Source organism: Halichoerus grypus, chromosome 7, assembly GCF_964656455.1.
Source record: "Halichoerus grypus chromosome 7, mHalGry1.hap1.1, whole genome shotgun sequence".
Lineage (NCBI taxonomy): Eukaryota > Metazoa > Chordata > Mammalia > Carnivora > Phocidae > Halichoerus > Halichoerus grypus.
Genome location: NC_135718.1, coordinates 73517331 through 73534972, shown reverse-complemented (window position 1 = coordinate 73534972; position 17642 = coordinate 73517331). Strand labels below are relative to the sequence as shown.

Genomic DNA, 17642 nt, shown 5'->3' with positions numbered 1-17642 from the left:
AAGCCAAATCACTTTAAGGAACCTAATCAGAAAAGACCACTGTGACAAGCCTGAAAATAGACTCCTGAATAGTATTCACACCACAAAGTACCTCCCAGCCTTTCATCCACCTTAACTCAATGGGGTCCTCGCTTAGGAAAGCCAGCAGAGCTAAATGGAGACAGGAAGGAGATGCCTGCTGTTGAGCCCACCAATGCACATGGAATCGGTGTTTTTAAATATTGTTTAAAATAATTGTTTAAAATTCTGCATTCTGTGAGATTTTAGACCCTGAGAAAGCAAAATCCTGATTTTTCTAAACATCCAAAGGACTTTTAACAGGACTCTGACACAGCTCCCATTGGGTAGACAGGGCACACCAGTTTGCTGGCACTGTCCATACCCTGGGGGCCCCAGCTCCCAGAGCCAGAGTGACAAGCCCCTCCCTGCCCAGTCTGACTTGCTCATGGCCCATTATACGGGCTTATCTTTGTGATCTTTCCACCACAAATCAGAGCTCGTCGTGGGTTTTCAGGCCAACCATTCACACGTGTTTTATGCTTTTATTCTTCATTTTTCATAACAGCAATAGCACAGTGAGAGGGGAGAAGTTGAAAATACAGTTTATAATTTAGAAAGAACTAAATATCAGCACCTCGTTTTTTATTTAAAAAGAAAGGAAAGACAGCAGGGGCATCCTGAGGTCTAAAGCTCCAACGATCCCATAGTTGCCACATTTCGGAATCTTTCAGATGCTGGAGCCAGTGGTCCAGAGCACGGGCCTGGGCCATGCTCACTGGGGTCGGATCAAAAGACTCTGAATCGACAATCAGCCTAAATGAATTGTACCACTGACTCCTGAGAAGTCACCAGCAATGACCCAAATGACTTATCATCGCACTTATGTCTGAGTAATTTCAGAAGGGGGCCATCTCTTTGTATCTGAGAAGAGCTAACCACTGCCGGCTGTCCAGCTGGACCGACCGGCAAGAGCACCAGTACCCACGCCTCATCTTCGGGCTTTCGGCTCGGCCCCTGCTGCATTACTCTTCAAGACGGTGACGGAGTGCCCTCAAAATAGAATCCAGAGGCCAGTTCCTTCCCACCCAGAGTCATCCCCCTACCTGTGGGGGCAACGCTACCACCATGGACTTAAAGAGGGCCAACAGCCTCGTCTCCAAACGGGAAATGTTCAGTCATTTATTAGCATTTGAAAATAGCAACAAGCCTTAAAAATAGGCCCAATGGTTACTCAATCGTGAACTCGATATAAGCTCGACATATGAAGCACAATCCAAATATAAGATACAAAAAACTGTTCTGAAATTGTAGAAATGTAGTTTATTTACACATTAGTCTACATCAATGGCAAATAAAAAACTGCAACTTTATGATTCCAGTCTGATTTAATTGTATCCTTTTGAATAAAGGAGGATCATTTAAATATTAATGGAAGCAAGTTTAACGAGGCATAGAGTTAAGACCACCTGCCTTCACACCCCACACCTGCCGCTTGACGGACGTGTGGCTTCAACCTCTCCATTCCTGTGTCCTCATCTCTCAAATGGGGATAATGAAAGTATCTGCTTCATGGGGGTTTAAAAAAAAAAATCCACGGAAAGCACTTAGCACAGTGTCTGGCACCCTATCAATTTCCAGTAATGTTAGCCATTATTGTTCAACTTCAATATAAATGAATTCACAGATCTGGAAGGATGCCTTTGGAAAATGGCTTAGGACATGTGGTCACCCGAGTTCAGGCCATGTGATGTCACTGGGCAGTCTCACGAATCATCAGAGCCCCTCGGTAACTCTCCTCGCCTGCAAATCAGAAGGCTGCACTACATTAGCGGTTTTTAAAATTGTGCTCTTTCGAGAACTAGGTGCGGGATGAAGGATGGAAGGGGCTGCTCTTATCCATACTGTGCTGTACTTGCAGACAAGGTTTCTGTGGCTAAAACAAACCTGGAAACCACGGGACCACATGGTCCCTCAGATTCTCTCCAGCTATTATTTCCTATTATACAATGAAACAAATGAAACACGTAACAACAAGAGAGGATACTGGGCTTCACTGATGGAGAGAAGCACAAAAACACACTCAGGTATGTTGTTTATTACATTTACTGAGAAAAAGCATCTATTATTCTGGGTTTTGAACATCTAGAGAATGTTTTTCTCTCTTTGGGTAGGGTCAACAGGCCCATTCCGGGTTAAGGGTCTTTTTATCTGGACACAGGTCATTTTTTAAAATTCCACATTCCTTTTAGCTCTGGTGTGGAGTTAAGACAGTATATATTCATATTTGTAAATGCATGTAAATGGCTGAAACCTCTCTCCCTCTGGGTTGGTGTCAAGGTCACGAGTGTCTTGGTACCATGTCTCTGTTGCTCAGACCAGCGTTCCACTGCTAGCTCAGGACGCGGTCTTCGAAAGCACAGGACACGTCACCTGGCACCCCCTTCCAGCAATGCAGACCCCCGCAGTGACACTGTGACAAGCTGTAGGCTCTTCTTCCACATTTTTTTTTAGTAGACTTGGACAAAAATAAAAGAAGATCTTGGGAAATACCCTGAACTCTGCATCTTCTCTTCTCCTTACAACACATCTGAAGGAACGCAAGGCCCCACACTTACCACCACCACACTCTTGGATGCGTCCAGGACGTGGATTACAGGCGCACTGTATCTTGGAGCTATTTTAACCGCCGTGTGGGTTCTAAAAAGAGGGGTCGGGAAGAAAAACACATCCATCAGGGCTGACAGTTCCTCCACGACACGTGTTTGGAACCATTAGAGATAATGTGTTTCTACAGAGTGCTTTCCAAGGAAAGATTGTAAGGTACTTCAAATATTGAACTTCACATTTCCCTTGTAAAACAAGGGGACTTCCTCCTCTCCCCCACCCCATAAGATGGGGAAACCGAGGGGAGAAGACGTGGATTTGTCGGCTCGCGCTACAAAAACAAAAATCTGTGACAAAATGCAGAAGACTGTCCTCAGCTCTCTGCCAACAGGGATGCGACCATGACCTTGCACTCATTAGCAGCCTGTCTGAACTGAGGGAGCTAAGCAGCCCGGGCAATTGCGCTTTGCTGCCACAAAAGTCAGGCTGAGTTCCTTCCTCCAAATGGGCTGGGAGAGCAGCCAGGGCCCCTGGGGCACCAGGCACCAGGTAGAGGACGCACACGCTAGCTCAGGACGCAGTCTTCGAAAAGCCCACCTCGGACTTGCAGTAAGGAACCTCAGACCCTGAATAAATTTGACACGAAGTAACACAGAGAGGCAAAAGTGGCAACAACATTCAGCCCCAAACCCCTACTGCCAGACTGGGAAACAGGAGCAGTGAGGAAGAAACACCCTTTAACCCTTGGAGGGGCCTAATTCACTGAAGTGCGCAGCAAGCTGCCCTCTGATCACTGAATCTCATAGCACAGGCTCTGCAGCGGCTAAAGTGAGACCCAGTCACACACCCTCCCCGACAGTGGTTACACCAGGGCCCTGAAAGTGGGACCCGAGTGTGCACTTTGCCACAAGCGCATTTAAAAGGGCGGCTGCTGTGGCTCCCCCAGGACGGGCTGTCCTTCCCGGTCTTTGCTCGCCCTATCTTGTCTCCCTAAGGTAGCAGCACTCTTCCCGGGGTCAGATGCTTTCCTATTCTTCCCCCTCAACTAACATGCATTTTCCTGTGGAAAGATGTCCAGAATAAGCTACTACGTGGGGAGAAAACCAAAGTAACAGAACAGTCTGTTTAATACAACTCTGCTTTTTAAATAAACAAGTACTACCGCCCTGAACCTGCCCTCACCTGCCAACCTTGTATGTGTATTTAGAAAAAAACAGAGAGACACACATCAGATGTCAGCCCTGGTTACATGGAGGTTGGAGGTGGAATGGAAGGCGGGAAGGGAGAGACTAAATTTTACTTTCCATTCCTCTGAAGGGTTTGACATGTTCTAATAATAAGCGTGGATTACTGAGGTAATTTTTAACAACCAGGAGAATATTAAAGGCACAATATATGGGTGAGTGTGTTTTTAATAGGCTTCTCAGGGATGACTAAAAGTTCATTCCCAAGAAGACAGACAAGAGCCTGACATTTCACCTGTCCCCCTTTTTTTTTAAGATTTTATTTATTTATTTGACAGAGAGAGAGAGAGAGACAGCGAGAGAGGGAACACAAGCAGGGGGGGTGGGAGAGGGAGAAGCAGACTTCCCACGGAGCAGGGAGCCCAACGCGGGGCTCGATCCCAGGACCCTGGGATCATGACCTGAGCCAAAGGCAGACGCTCAATGACTGAGCCCCCCAGGCACCCCTCACCTGTCCCCTTTGTACAGGTCTCTCCACACACGGACAGGAAGCAGAGGACTAAAGCCCAAAGTCACAGGCACCGAGCTCTACAACAGACGTGCAGGCCCAAGGTGCTGGGCACAGGAGGCTCTGCTGGACCGGGGGGTTGGGGCGTACAGCGGCAGAGGGAGTCAGACCCAACACCTCCACGGCCGTCCCAGGGTGTGCTGTTGGTGCTAACTGTGTGCACAAAGATTTGAAAGTATCCCTGGTATTCTACAAGGCAGAAGATTTTCAAACAGTGGGAATAGTTTTAAAGAAGAAACTGTTTCTGGCTTCTCAAGAGAACACAAGTGAGACTACGCTTTCTTCCTCTTCCTCAGGTGGTCAGCTCTTCGAAAACGCAGATAGCCCTCAATATATATTCTGCATGAAGTTCCTCCGGGAAACATTAGGCCTGATGTGACTTGGCTACTTCTCTTAAAGGGAACCAGCGCAGTTTTAAATCTTAAAGTCAACACAATCAATATTCATTAAGCATCCAAGGATTCCCAGTGCAATTCTGGCCATTCTCTCATTGATGATCTTCTGGACAAGGGCACCGGGAAGAAATGGATGGATCCCACTATTTAAAACCAGCAACAACAAATAAAAGCAAAGTGCTGTTTTCCAGCGCGCGCGCGCGCACACACACACACACACACACACACACACACACAACAAAGCTAAAGGAGCACAGCCATGAAATTTGAGCTGGCTCAGCCATCAAGAGCACTACTGGTTTCCTTATAAAATAGTATGACATTGAGTCTACTTTCTTCTAAGCTTCCATTTACGCATCTGTCTCCAGCGGGAAGCAGACTTCTTTCCAAAGCCTGAAAAGATGGAAAACACTGGAATCTCTCCTCCCCTCCTACAGACCAACAGCACAGGGCTGGGCCCTGAGGCTGAATCTCAGCTCTGTCTCTGCTGAGTCCCTCAGCAATGCTGGAGATTCAGTGAGTCACCCCCCACGGTTGCCCAACAGGCAGGACAGTGTTAACTTCAGAAGGTCTTTTTAAAAACTCTGAAAAAGAACAAGTTAATTCAAGAATTTTTTTTAATGCCTTATCCTTCCAGAATTAAAACGTTTTACATAAATGCAGCATGACCAAAAAAACCCTTAGAATTTGATGAGAAAAATGAGAATCAAGGGAAATGAAGATGGGAGGCAATCAGCAGTGGGGTCAGATGCAGAAGTCGGGTCCGTGAAATCCTCCCCCCGCACCTGAGCTCCAAGCTTCCCCGTAACCAACGCCACGAGGAAAACAATGCTAGTTATGCGATTCAGCATCTTACCTCCTAACAATTCATAAAAAAAACAAAAACATGGGGCGTCTGGGTGGCTCAGTCATTAAGCATCTGCCTTCGGCTCAGGTCATGATCCTGGAGTCCCAGGATCGAGCCCCACATCGGGCTCCCTGCTCCGCGGGAAGACTGCTTCTCCCTCTCCCACTCCCCCTGCTTGTGTTCCCTCTCTCACTGTGTCTCTCTCTGTCAAATAAATAAATAAAATCTTTAAAAAAAAAACAAAAACAAAAACTCGGGAAATGACCTCTCTCTTCGAGCAATGTGACTTCCTTCTGAATTCTCCACTATTCACAAAAAAATAACTGAAAAAGACACTGTGAAGTTATGGGTTTTGAACCATTTAAAAATTGAGTGCTAACTACCAGACTTGTGCCTTTGAGAAGCTGTGCAGCTAACAGGGCCAGATTTCCATGCAAGTCATTTCTAGCTTGTGATACAAAACAATATGCATTACGGACAGAAGAATATTCAGTTTTCTATCCTCTCAGAGCTACAGGTTAAAAAGGGAACTCCAGGCATGTTTCCATGCACACATGACCCCAAGTCTGTAGAGCCCTTTCAACTCGTCCCGGGATCCATCAGTCAGCCGTAAGGCTCATTGCGAGTGTCCTGGGAATAGGGTTCTAATTCCATCATGCCACCACGGGCCACTGAGATCTGGAAAAGCCATGGACATGGTACAGCCCCTCATCTTCTTTCATGACAACTTGGAAATCCTGAGCTGCCATCTGCTCAAATAACAGTTCACAAAGGCAAAAAATGGAACATGGCTGCTCTCTCAACAGGTCTGCAGGAGGTAAGAGTAAGAGCTCCCAGAGGGCTTCTGAGATATCCCAATTCTCCTTGCCTTCTAGCAAAGCTGACTCTCCCAGGAGTAGAGGGCGTTCTTAGAGAGATGCAAAAAGCACTAACCGTAAAGGAAGAGACTGATAAATCAGACTTCCTGAAGATTAAAAACTTTGTTATCCAAAAATACAACTAAGACAGCAAAAGGCAAGCCATAATGGAAGAATCTATTTGCCATATATTTCTAACAAAGGGCTTGCATCCAATATAAATAAAGAATGCATACCAATCGGTAAGAAAAAAGGCAGAATACCGAATTAAAAAAAAAAAAACAGACTTAGAAAGCAAACCCAAACGGTCAACATATACATGAAAAGGTAGTCAACATCATTAGTCAGCAAGAAAGACAAGTGAAAACCATACCAAGATACTATTAACATATGTACTGAAATGGATAAAACTGAAAAGGGTGTGGAGTAACTGAACTCTCATAGTTGCTGGTGGGAGTGTAAATTAATACAATCACTTTGGAAAACTATCCAGCGACATCTAATGCCAATGATCGTATGCACAGGACCCAGCAAGTTTGCTTCAGGGCAGAAATACGAACACAGCGGCATTCTGCCCAATAGCCCCAAACTGGAAAAACCCAACGTCCACCAACAGTAGCCTGGATAACTAAACCACAGTATAGTACACAATTATACAATGGAATATTATATACACCATGGTGGAAAAACAACTACTATAACCACCAGTTTGGGCCTCACAGGCAGAACGGTGCACAAAATAAGTGGGACATAGAAGAACACATGCAACGGGATTCCACGTCTATGAAGCTGAAATGCAGGCAAACCCAACCTACGGTGATGGGAGACAGCACAGTGGTCATTTTGTTGTAAAGGATGACTAGGTGGGGGACCAGCCAAGCGCCCAAAGTGCCAATAACGTTCTATTTCTTTATCTAGAGGTGCTTACGTAGGGGGTTCAGTTTTGTAAAAATTCATCGAGTTGTAGATCTCTGACTTGTGTACTTTTCTGTATGACCGTTGTATTTCAGGAAAAGGGCTGCCTTAAAGAAGAGGGCTGGATTAAGCAAGACTGAGTGAGGCTTCACCCACTGTCACTACTTTAGAACGGAGTCAGAGTCGGGGAGTTTTACGCCGAGGTTCTTAGAATCTAAGGAATCTATCCTGCAAGGGCTGTTCTAGCAGAACAATGGAGAAGAGAACGTGTAACTGGCGACTGGCTTTTATTTTCCAATTATTTTCCCAGAAACTGTAAGAGGCATGAAGAGAACAGCATGAAAAAAGGCGGAGTTCATACAGAAAAAGAGCACTGGAGAGCTGAAGGAACTTTGTGAGGTCATAGGACCTAGATTTCCACCTTCGGGGAGGATCACGTCACCAATTCCCAGACGAAGAGAACAGAAGTTTTGCAGGAGCACGGAGAGACAGTGGGTAACTTCTGACCTGCTTCTAACTTGATATGCCAGGTTCTAACTGTTAGGAGGCACGCGTGGCTAATTTTGCATATGGTATATCTTGGGAAGCTAGTTATGTCGCTTCCGAATGTTTTTTTAAAATCCTCTTTAATCTGGTGGCCCTTACTTGGTAAGAGATATAACAGAATGGACCATTTATAATGTTCCAATTTGCATAAGAGCAATACGTGGTTTCCTGACGTTGAACTTCTCAGTGTGGTGTCCTGCCTTAAAAAATGGTTTATTTGGAAACCAACATCACATCTATTTATTCTGTTTTATAACCGTGATCTTAAAAGGCATTTCATCCTCACAACAGTCTGTAAATTCTGATCATTCTCTTTACTAAGCTGATGAATATTCACATTAAAATCATCAGTTACCCAAGACCCTGCTCACTGAAACCCCAGTTCTTGATGGGTGGTCAGATCCCTAGAGAATAATCTGCCCCATATCCTAGTGGGTAAGTCCTGGGTGGAAAAACAAACCCAGTTTTCTAAGGTGAGCAGCAATGGCCACATTATGGAGTCCTTCAAGTATGAAAAGCAGTTAGTGAATAAATGACACATAACACTGTTACTACTTGTGAAAATGATGCTCTCAGATTATAAATGGTATGATGGTTCATTTTATGTGTCCATTTGGCCACACCATGGGATCTAGGTTTTGGTCATACACCAGTCTAGATGTTTCTGTGAAGGTATTTTTTTAGATGTGATTTAACATTTAAATCAGTAGACTCTGGGTGAAGCAGATTACTCTTCCTAGTGTGGGTGGGCCTTGTCAAATCAGTTGAAGACCTTAAGAGAAGAGACTGAGGTGCCCCAAGGAAGAAGGAATCCTGCCTCCAGACAGCCTTTGGAACCAAGACTGCAATATCAGCTCCTGCCTGGTCTCCAGCCTGCTGACCTTCCCTGCAGATTTCAGTCTTACCAGACCCAAAAATGGCATGGTCCAACTCCTTAAAATAAACCTCTCTGTATACATAATATATAGTATATATTAAGAATATAATATAGAGTAACATATATAACATACATAAAGTAAATATATACATATACATCCTATTGATTCTGTTTCTCTGGAAAACTTGGTTAATACGACTGGCTTAATGTACAGTTGTTTCTAGTGTGAAAGGAACTTTGGAATATCTTTGGACTCTATTGTATTCTTGTATTAGAAAAAAAATAAACTGCGTGCTAGTAGGATCATCAAGTTCAATGTTCCACCTGGGCATTATTCCCTGCCAAAGTAAATAACACGGGGCATAAGGAACATGTCAGAAAAAGTCTAACAGTACCCATAAATTAACATATTTCTCACCAAATATCATTATGATCACAACCCCAGGAAAAATCTGACAAAATGAATAATGTCATGGGACCAACTTATAACTTTCTCCTCCTTAAATTGCTTAACTGAAAGTTTCTCAAAAGGTTCCCCCTTTCAAAAACAACTTCCCAAGGTGATCCTTTGGTTCATTCTTGCTAGCTTGGCCTCCAGCCTCAACTATTACAAAGCTGGAGTTTCTTCAAGGGAACCTGTAATTACTCAATCAGACACCTGCTTCCAAACAGAGAATGGGCTAAAGTTCAAGCAACATCTTTGTACCAAAAGATACACCTTTCTCCACTTGGTTTGATTTCAAGAGGAGTGTTTATCAGAAATCTCAGGAACTGAATGGGAGGTGAGGGGATTAAGGAAAAGACAATTGACAAGCCAAAGGAATCCAAAAAAAGGCACAGGGTGGGGAGATCACAAAGGAGCTTCCTAGACCACGCTCCAACAGCACGCTGGCTCTTGTCCAGGAAGGCTGGAGGCTCATGGGCTTACACAGAAGGAGCCACCGCACTAAGCATAAAAAACCAAACCAACAAACAAACCCCCCCCCCCAAACCCCACAGGTTTTATCACTGTTTTTAAACACTGGCATTTAGATGAATTTAAAGGAAAGCAAAAAGTTCATTAGCATGACTTACCTCGATGTGGTTGCTCCTCCAATCAACAGTGGAATCTTTATCGCCAATCTCTCCATTTCTTTGGCAACAAAAATCATTTCATCCAGGGAAGGAGTGATGAGTCCTGATAGGCCAATTATATCTATTATTTCAAAAAGGAAAAAAGGACAGTGAGGAGGAAGATGAGAGAAAACACAGAAAAGTACGCAAGACTCATTTTAAAACCTTTGTAATAAAGACCAGAAGACCTTAAATGAATTCCCAACTTCTAATTCTAAGACATCTTTTCTGGGGAGTTTCAATTTATTTGTTTGCTTTTGGTAGTAAATACGATTTGTAGCTTCAAGTTGCAATAATGTGCTTGCCACAGTTTGGGGAAGCCATGCAAATAAAATGCACTGTTTAGGATTTCCCAGACTTAAATGCATCACAGTGTCTCAAGAAACATAAAAACGATGATACACAGAGAAAAATCTGATACGACCCTGTAATAATCCTGTTCCCATTCCCCATCTTCCCAGCTGGGAGGAGTTTCACCGGTCCCTATTCACCAATCAAACCCCACTATAAACGACAGTGAAAGCCCCCCACGCAGGAACTGGCCCCTAATTGCCTGAGTGCCCCACTGGTCCCACGCGGGCTGGGGCGTCACCGGTTACCGACAGACACACCCTGCTGGTGAGGACATCCAGTGGAAAGCCCAGAAGCACAGGTGGACCGTACCTGCTTTGTGGTCAAGAGCAGCTTTCAGGATCTTGTCGCAGGGAGTCATGACTCCTAAATCAATAACTCTGGGGGACAGAAAGGAGATGTGAAGAAATTAATGAGAACCCATCAGAGACAAAGCCGAGATGAACATTTTTACTCAGCCACCAAACACTCCTCTAATGTCAACTGGAGTCACAGGGACATGCTCACTAAGCACCGACAATCATCACAACTACAATGACCACTTATGAAGTACTTACCACATATGCCAGGTGCTATGCTAAGATTTTTAAAGCAGCTTTATTGATACAGAATTCACACAGCATAAAATTCACCCATTCAAAAAATACGATTCAATCATTTTTGTCATGTGGCATTATTTTTTTTTTTAAGCTCTGGTAAAATATGTAAAATATCGTTTGCCCTGTTACCCAATAAGTTTACCCAGAGGCGCAAATTACAGTCAGTCCCAATGTTGTGCAACCATCACCACTATTTTCAATGCCCTGTCATCATCCCAAATATAAACTTGGATCATTCAGTAACAATTTCCCATTCCCCTCATCGTCAAGATGGAGAAAGGACCCACCATGCCAGTCATTTTTACAATTTAAGTTTATCATGAGTATGCATTTCACAGCATGCACTTTCACTTCTTTTACAATGTCATTAAAATAGGCAAAATATTTTTTTTTCTTTTTTAAAGATTTTATTTATTTGACAGAGAGAGAGAGACAGCGAGAGCAGGAACACAAGCGGGGGAGAGGAAGAGGGAGAAGCAGGCTTCCCGCTGAGCAGGGAGCCCGATGCAGGGCTCGATCCCAGGACCCTGGGACCATGACCTGAGCCGAAGGCAGACGCTTAACGACTGAGCCACCCAGGCGCAAAATAATTTTAGATAAAAAAAAAAAAAAAATCAGTGCTACGAACTACTACTTGACACAGTATCATCTGGTGACAGTGGATGCCGGGCAGGAAGGAGTTTGCTTCTTGCTATATACGTTTTATACTGACTTTTCAGCTTGCTCCCATATCACTTAAAAATTTTTTAAAAAATAAACTAGCACATACAGACTCCTCAGTAAAAAACCAAGACAATTTCGAATCAATAATAACTATACTCAGGGTGTTAGCACTAACCTGGTAGAGGAAATGCTGCAGATTTTAATGCTGTGGTGCCACAGGGTATAACAAGAGTCAGAGGACACCACCCTTTTTTTTTTTTTAGCATATTGAAAAAGTCTGGTAATTGGATTTTTTGCTAAACTATGACTAAATATAGACTGTTGCATATAAAACTAAGCAAAATAGTATACTGCCTTTATTTTTTTAATTTAAATTCAATTAATTAGTATATTGTCTTTAAATCAAGACAAAAAGGCATACATTTCAAAGCTGACTGTATTCAACATTGTATATGTATTTTTAAAATTCAACTAAAAATCGCCAGTATGATAGTAAGAATCAACTTGCTCTCATGTCTTTTTCTTGTTTTAAGCAATGTGTCTTTCAGGAACATCTTTGCATGCTTGCTTGGTTTGAGGACAGTAAGGAGACCTTGTGACTGAACAGAATGGGGGAGAGGAAACTGGAGGCAGAGAGGTCAGGGGGAGGAGGGGGCATCTTAAGGGCCACAACTAGTTCAATTTTCAAAATACTAAGTTTGAGATTTCTTTCTTTCTTTCTTTTTTAAGAGAGAGAGCAATTGAGGATGGGGGGGGGTGGCAGAGGGAGAGAATTTTAAGCAGGCTCCCCGCCCAGTGCAGACAGAGCCCAATGTGGGGCTTGATCTCATGACCCTGAGACTATGACCTGAGCCGAAGTCAAGAGTTGGACACTCAGTCGACTGAGCCACCCAGGCACCCCCTAAATTTGACATTTCTTTAGTTATCCAAATGGAACTTGAAGCATCCCAGGAGGGCGATACCTCAGCTGAATTTTCAAAGAAAAAGTAGGTATCAGCTAGATGAAGGAAAAAAGAGGGCAGGCCAGGAAGAGACGAGCACTAAAGGTCCAGAATGAGGAACCAGGTGGCCCTGGGGAACTTCAGCTGAAGGAAGGACCTGAAGCCTGGAGGGGAGGGGTGGGTTACAAACCCAGCCCTGCCTTCCGCAGCTCCCGCCCTACTTCCCACCGCCCCCTTGCCGTTGTCCCTCATCTTCACCGCCATGTCCTGTTTCCCCCACACCTCCATTCTCCATTCCCCCATGTTTTCCCTTGGTTTCCCTTCTCCACCTGGAGCTCTATGCCCCATGTCCACAGGCCTCTTCTTATACACAGTCTTGTATTATGCCACGTGAGAGATTAAAGAGAATAAAAATTAATGTTACGGGGGCGCCTGGGTGGCTCAGTCGTTAAGTGTCTGCCTTCGGCTCGGGTCATGATCCCAGGGTCCTGGGATCGAGCCCCGCATTGGGCTCCCTGCTCAGCGGGAGGCCTGCTTCTCCCTCTCCCAATCCCCCTGTTTGTGTTCCGTCTCTTGCTGTGTATCTCTCTGTCAAATAAATGAATAAAATCTTAAAAAAAAAAAATTAATGTTATGGGAAAATGGTGATTTTAAAATCATCTTTCTAAAGTGCTTATAACAGCTGTAAACGCAAGCAATAATTTGGGCTTCTAATTCAGAAAAAAATGTAAGCTGCACTCGCTGCTTTAGCAAAGGCATCCAATACTACCTAAGAATACATACAATTTAAAAAGTACTGTAATAGATAAAGTCCCTTGTACTCTCTGGAAGAATTAAAAAAGGAAACTCAGAGCCATGCATCTGCATTCATTCAGGGTGCCTCCTATCTGCTGCAGTCTCCAGAAGTGAACTGAACAAAGACAGAATTTCCTTTCTGATCTTGCAATTCACAGGTGCTACCACCAGATGGCAGTACCCTACTACTCTGCAGTCCCCGTGGCCCGTTTCCAATCTGAGGTTAAGCGGAGCTAAGAGGGTCTGTTTCAATTTCTCCTTTTAAAAAAAAATAAATTCTGGAAAGTCTCCCTTTCAAATATAATAAGTTGAGCAGACAAACTGAATAGCTATTTTTCCAAAGAAGACCTATAAAAGACCAACATGTATATGAGAAGATGCTCAGCATCACTAAGCATCAGGGAAATGCCAATCAAACCCATAATGAGATATCACCTCAAACCTGTTAAAATGGCTGTTTTCAAAAAGACAAGTGGTAACAAGTGTTGGCCAAGACGCGGAGAAAATGTTCTCACCACAAAAAAGAAATGATAATTATGTGAAGGGATGGTGGTGTTAGCTAACACTATGGTGGTAATCATATTGCAATATGGAACCGTATCAAATCAATACGTTGTACACCTTAAACTTACAAAATGTTACAGGTCAATTATATCTCAGTTAAGCTGAAAAACCATGTAACACACACACCCATACACACACATACTCATATACACACATCAGGTTGAAAGCCTATGAATAATCATCAAGTGAGCATGTGTGGTCAGGACAGGGTGGATTAGTGTGCCCTTGACTTAGTATAGTTGAACACCCTACCATTATTCTGTTCATTCATAACTCTTTGCTGCTTAATTTTTACTTATACTCCACAGGTAGATTAGCAAGCACTGGTTAAAATATAAACAGGCCTCTGTTATTACATTTCTCCAGATCCATATTTTTAAAGTACTAGATATAGGATATCTAATTTTAAATTTTCTTTTGACATATCCTACTTTTTCTTACATAATTAAACAGTGTGCATTACCTGTTAAGTGGGAAAAATCCACATTTTCTATGTAATAATTAGTAAGGAGTATATCTAAAATCCATTTTCATGTACTATCTGATCAAAAATCAAATTACGTAAGAGGAATTTAACTAGAATATCAACATTAAACAGTACAGTTAAAGTTGTTTAACTTTATAACTAGAATCAATACTGGAAGATAAACTGACAGAGCACAGGGTCCTGACTTTTGGAACCAGAAGCCCTGGGCATATAGCCTGCCTCTTGCTGGCTGTGTGACCATGAAGAAACCGCTTAACCTCTCGAAGCCTGTTTCCTTGTGAGAAAGTGAGAAAGACAGTAATTGAAGCAGGCAGAGCAGGATCAAAACCATAAAAAGAAAGGAAGGATGAAAGAAAAGAAAGGAAAAGAAAAACATCAGGAAAAGAAGACAGAAAAAAATCAGTGCTATGAAAGCACTATCTAATTTGTGAAGTGGTAAACTAATGTTAGGTATTAGTAGACTCTCAGTGGATACATCCCTGAGGTCTATTCAAATTCTCAAATTTATACATTCTATTATAACATAGAATCTAATGCGTCATCCCCATAAAAATGTTCTCTGTCTAGACAGGACTATCGTCTTTAGTCCCCTTTACTTCCTTTTCCTTCACAAAGAAGGAAGTTCTTTCCATTTTATTAGATTTTCTGCATCAATGACAAACAGCCAGGAACTAGAAAGTTGTATTAGGATTTGGTACCAGATGGTTTGTTAGACTTACTCACTAGCTGGGTAGTTCACCCCAAATCCAGCCTAGAAACCTGATGCTCAGCAAAAGTACACGTTTAACTACATAAGGTAGATTTTCGGGGCACTTGTCTACTAGCTGACGCCATAAAATTAAACTGACCAGGGGGCCACGTGTTAAGAGACACAAGACCCAAAAGGGTGTCTGACGGGATAGAAAATGTTTGCACATTCACTTATATTTTTATAAAAGGAATAATTACAGTTTCACTGGAGAAGATATTCCTCCAGTTAGACTTATGAGCAAAGATAAGCAGACTTTCAATGCACAAGACAAAGGACTAGATGTGCTGGAGGAAAGCCTTGGGTTTAATAAACAGGCTTTCACAAATGCTGACATTCCGCACTAGGAGCACCCTGGAGAAATGCCACAGTTCTCCCTGGCCTCTTACAATGTCTCTACTGGAGGAAAAAACATTCCTAGTGTGACTCTCTTGGCTACTTATCCATTTTTCAAAATAAAAAATTATAAACACTTGACAATTATATCTCAAGAATTGCTTTAGGAAGTTTACCTACAAACTGCTTTTTTCAACAGTTTCTGTTCCATGATCACGGTTGACTATGTAACCTGGCTATTTAGTAAACAATAAATTCCTTGAATTCTTGAGAAACGCCAACTAAACCGTATCTGGTGTCACTAGTACAATGTGTGGTGTATAGGAGATGATCTATAAACATTTACGAGCTGAATTCAATTTTAACTAATTACGATGAATGCCAACAGAAGCCAACAACATGGGACTTGAAAAGCTGAAACAAGAGTGGAGATGTCTTATAGATTTCAGGAAGCAAACACCTTATCCAAATACTTATTCTACTGGGGAAATCTCATTACAACCACCTCCGCAGTATCTCCAATATATTTATCATTTAAAAAATAATGAATGCATTCCAAGAACAATATTCATTTCCAAGGACAAGAAGGAAGTGCTAAGTGTTCTGACAGTGAGTAGGCAGCAAACAGAAACACCAGTGAAGACAGAGGCAGAAAGGTGCCATCCTGACGCGGCTCCTCCATCTGGAGCCTCCCTGAGTGCTTCCTGGTTGCACTGAATTGCCTGGAAGGCAGAGATGGTTAACCAAGATGAGAGAGGGAGGGGATCAACGGGGAATTGTCACGGGACAGCAGGAGACACCTGTGAGGGGCTCTCTACTTCGCAGAGAAAACGGCACATTGGAAAGAAGTCCATGACTCAAAGGGACTGGTGGTTGGACATGGACCAGAGAAGGCATTAGTTATATTAGGCTTCTGATCATAAAGAATATGTTGAAATCTGGGCAAAATGTACACTTACGGTCATCAGCTCTCACACGGAAATAACTGAGGGCTGAATATTCACTCTAATGAGATATGTCAGCCAGAGATTTTACTTCTATACAACATTTCAAAATCTAGCTTCATTGTTTCCAAGAGGGATGCATGGTCCTGTTCTAAGCAGAGGAAAGAGAGAATTGTACAGTCACAGCCTTCTTACAACACCCCATTTAGCCAAAGTCTTATAAGATCTCAGTTCTAAAACATGGCAATTTATGGAGAAGAGAAACAGCATATGCCCCATGCCACTGGCTGTGGGCAGGAGCCCAGTGTTCTAGTTATTAGAGCCTAGGCCCAAGGTCGATTCTCAAGAAGCCTCTTGGTTGTTCTGACCCTGCTGGAATAGCTTTTCCTGTTCTTTTTGTCCTTACCACACAGATCACAGATTAATTACTAACTTACTTCATTTGAAAAGGTGTATTCAATGTAGAGAATGTACAAAACAGAGTCAGGAAACAGAAATGAAAAATCATCTACAATGTCCATGGCCATACCCTCCCCCTCCTGACCAATAAGGAATCATCCTGTTAATGCTTTTATTTTTAAATAAGAAAGGGGTTGAAAGAGGTGAGTCTTAACTTACCTGAAATTATTGCAGCCAAGGACCACGCCAACTATGTTCTTGCCTATGTCGTGCACATCGCCCTTCACGGTAGCCAACACAATGGTGCCCTGGTAAGGATCCTGGGGAGTAAGCCACGCAGCTGAGCATTGCTGTGCTCACTTAGAGCAGATCACCTAATTCCCTAGAGCCAGACAGGTGTTGCCACAGAAAGCACTTTCACAAAACCAAGGCAACCTCAAAAGCAGACCTAGAACCCACATCACGTGCTCTGCCAGTAGAAAGCTGTAAGCCCCAGCTGTCTAAAGGAGGCCTGCCTCGTTGGTCAGCCCAAGAAGCTTCAACCGGGGGTTCCGTCACCTCAAAGAATAGGTTAAGGTCAACTACAAAACAGTCCCATAGCTGAAGAACATATCCTTAACTCCAAAAACGCTGTCTGACGAATATTTATTGTGAGCAGTAAGGGAGAAGGAGGGACCAGAGGGAGAAGTTGGAGAGTGCATACGGCCCATCGGAACCCGAATCACCATCTCAACGGCCCACTGCAGGGGCATTTCATTATATTTTGTTTCTTTAATACCATCGTGCTATGCACTGTGGGCACCCCTTCTCCCAAATACGTAACTAAATGAATGAATAAATCATTTTTTAAAAAGAGAAAAGAAAAGGGCATGCAAGGCAAGTGGGATTCTACATCTGTCAGAGCCATTG

General features: G+C 43.1%; 1 protein-coding gene across 3 annotated transcripts in view; it reads right to left on the bottom strand.

The window, feature by feature from the left end:
• Positions 1–17642, bottom strand: part of MTR (5-methyltetrahydrofolate-homocysteine methyltransferase) — a 99513-nt gene that overhangs the window by 17210 nt on the left and 64661 nt on the right. For all 3 annotated transcript variants that reach the window (XM_036074092.2, XM_036074093.2, XM_078077752.1), the window contains exons 22-25: positions 16953–17053; positions 10570–10637; positions 9868–9988; positions 2616–2697 (exon numbers count right to left, since the gene is read on the bottom strand). In XM_036074092.2, the coding sequence (XP_035929985.1) occupies positions 2616–2697; positions 9868–9988; positions 10570–10637; positions 16953–17053 (372 nt within the window). The remainder of the gene's footprint in view (positions 1–2615; positions 2698–9867; positions 9989–10569; positions 10638–16952; positions 17054–17642) is intronic.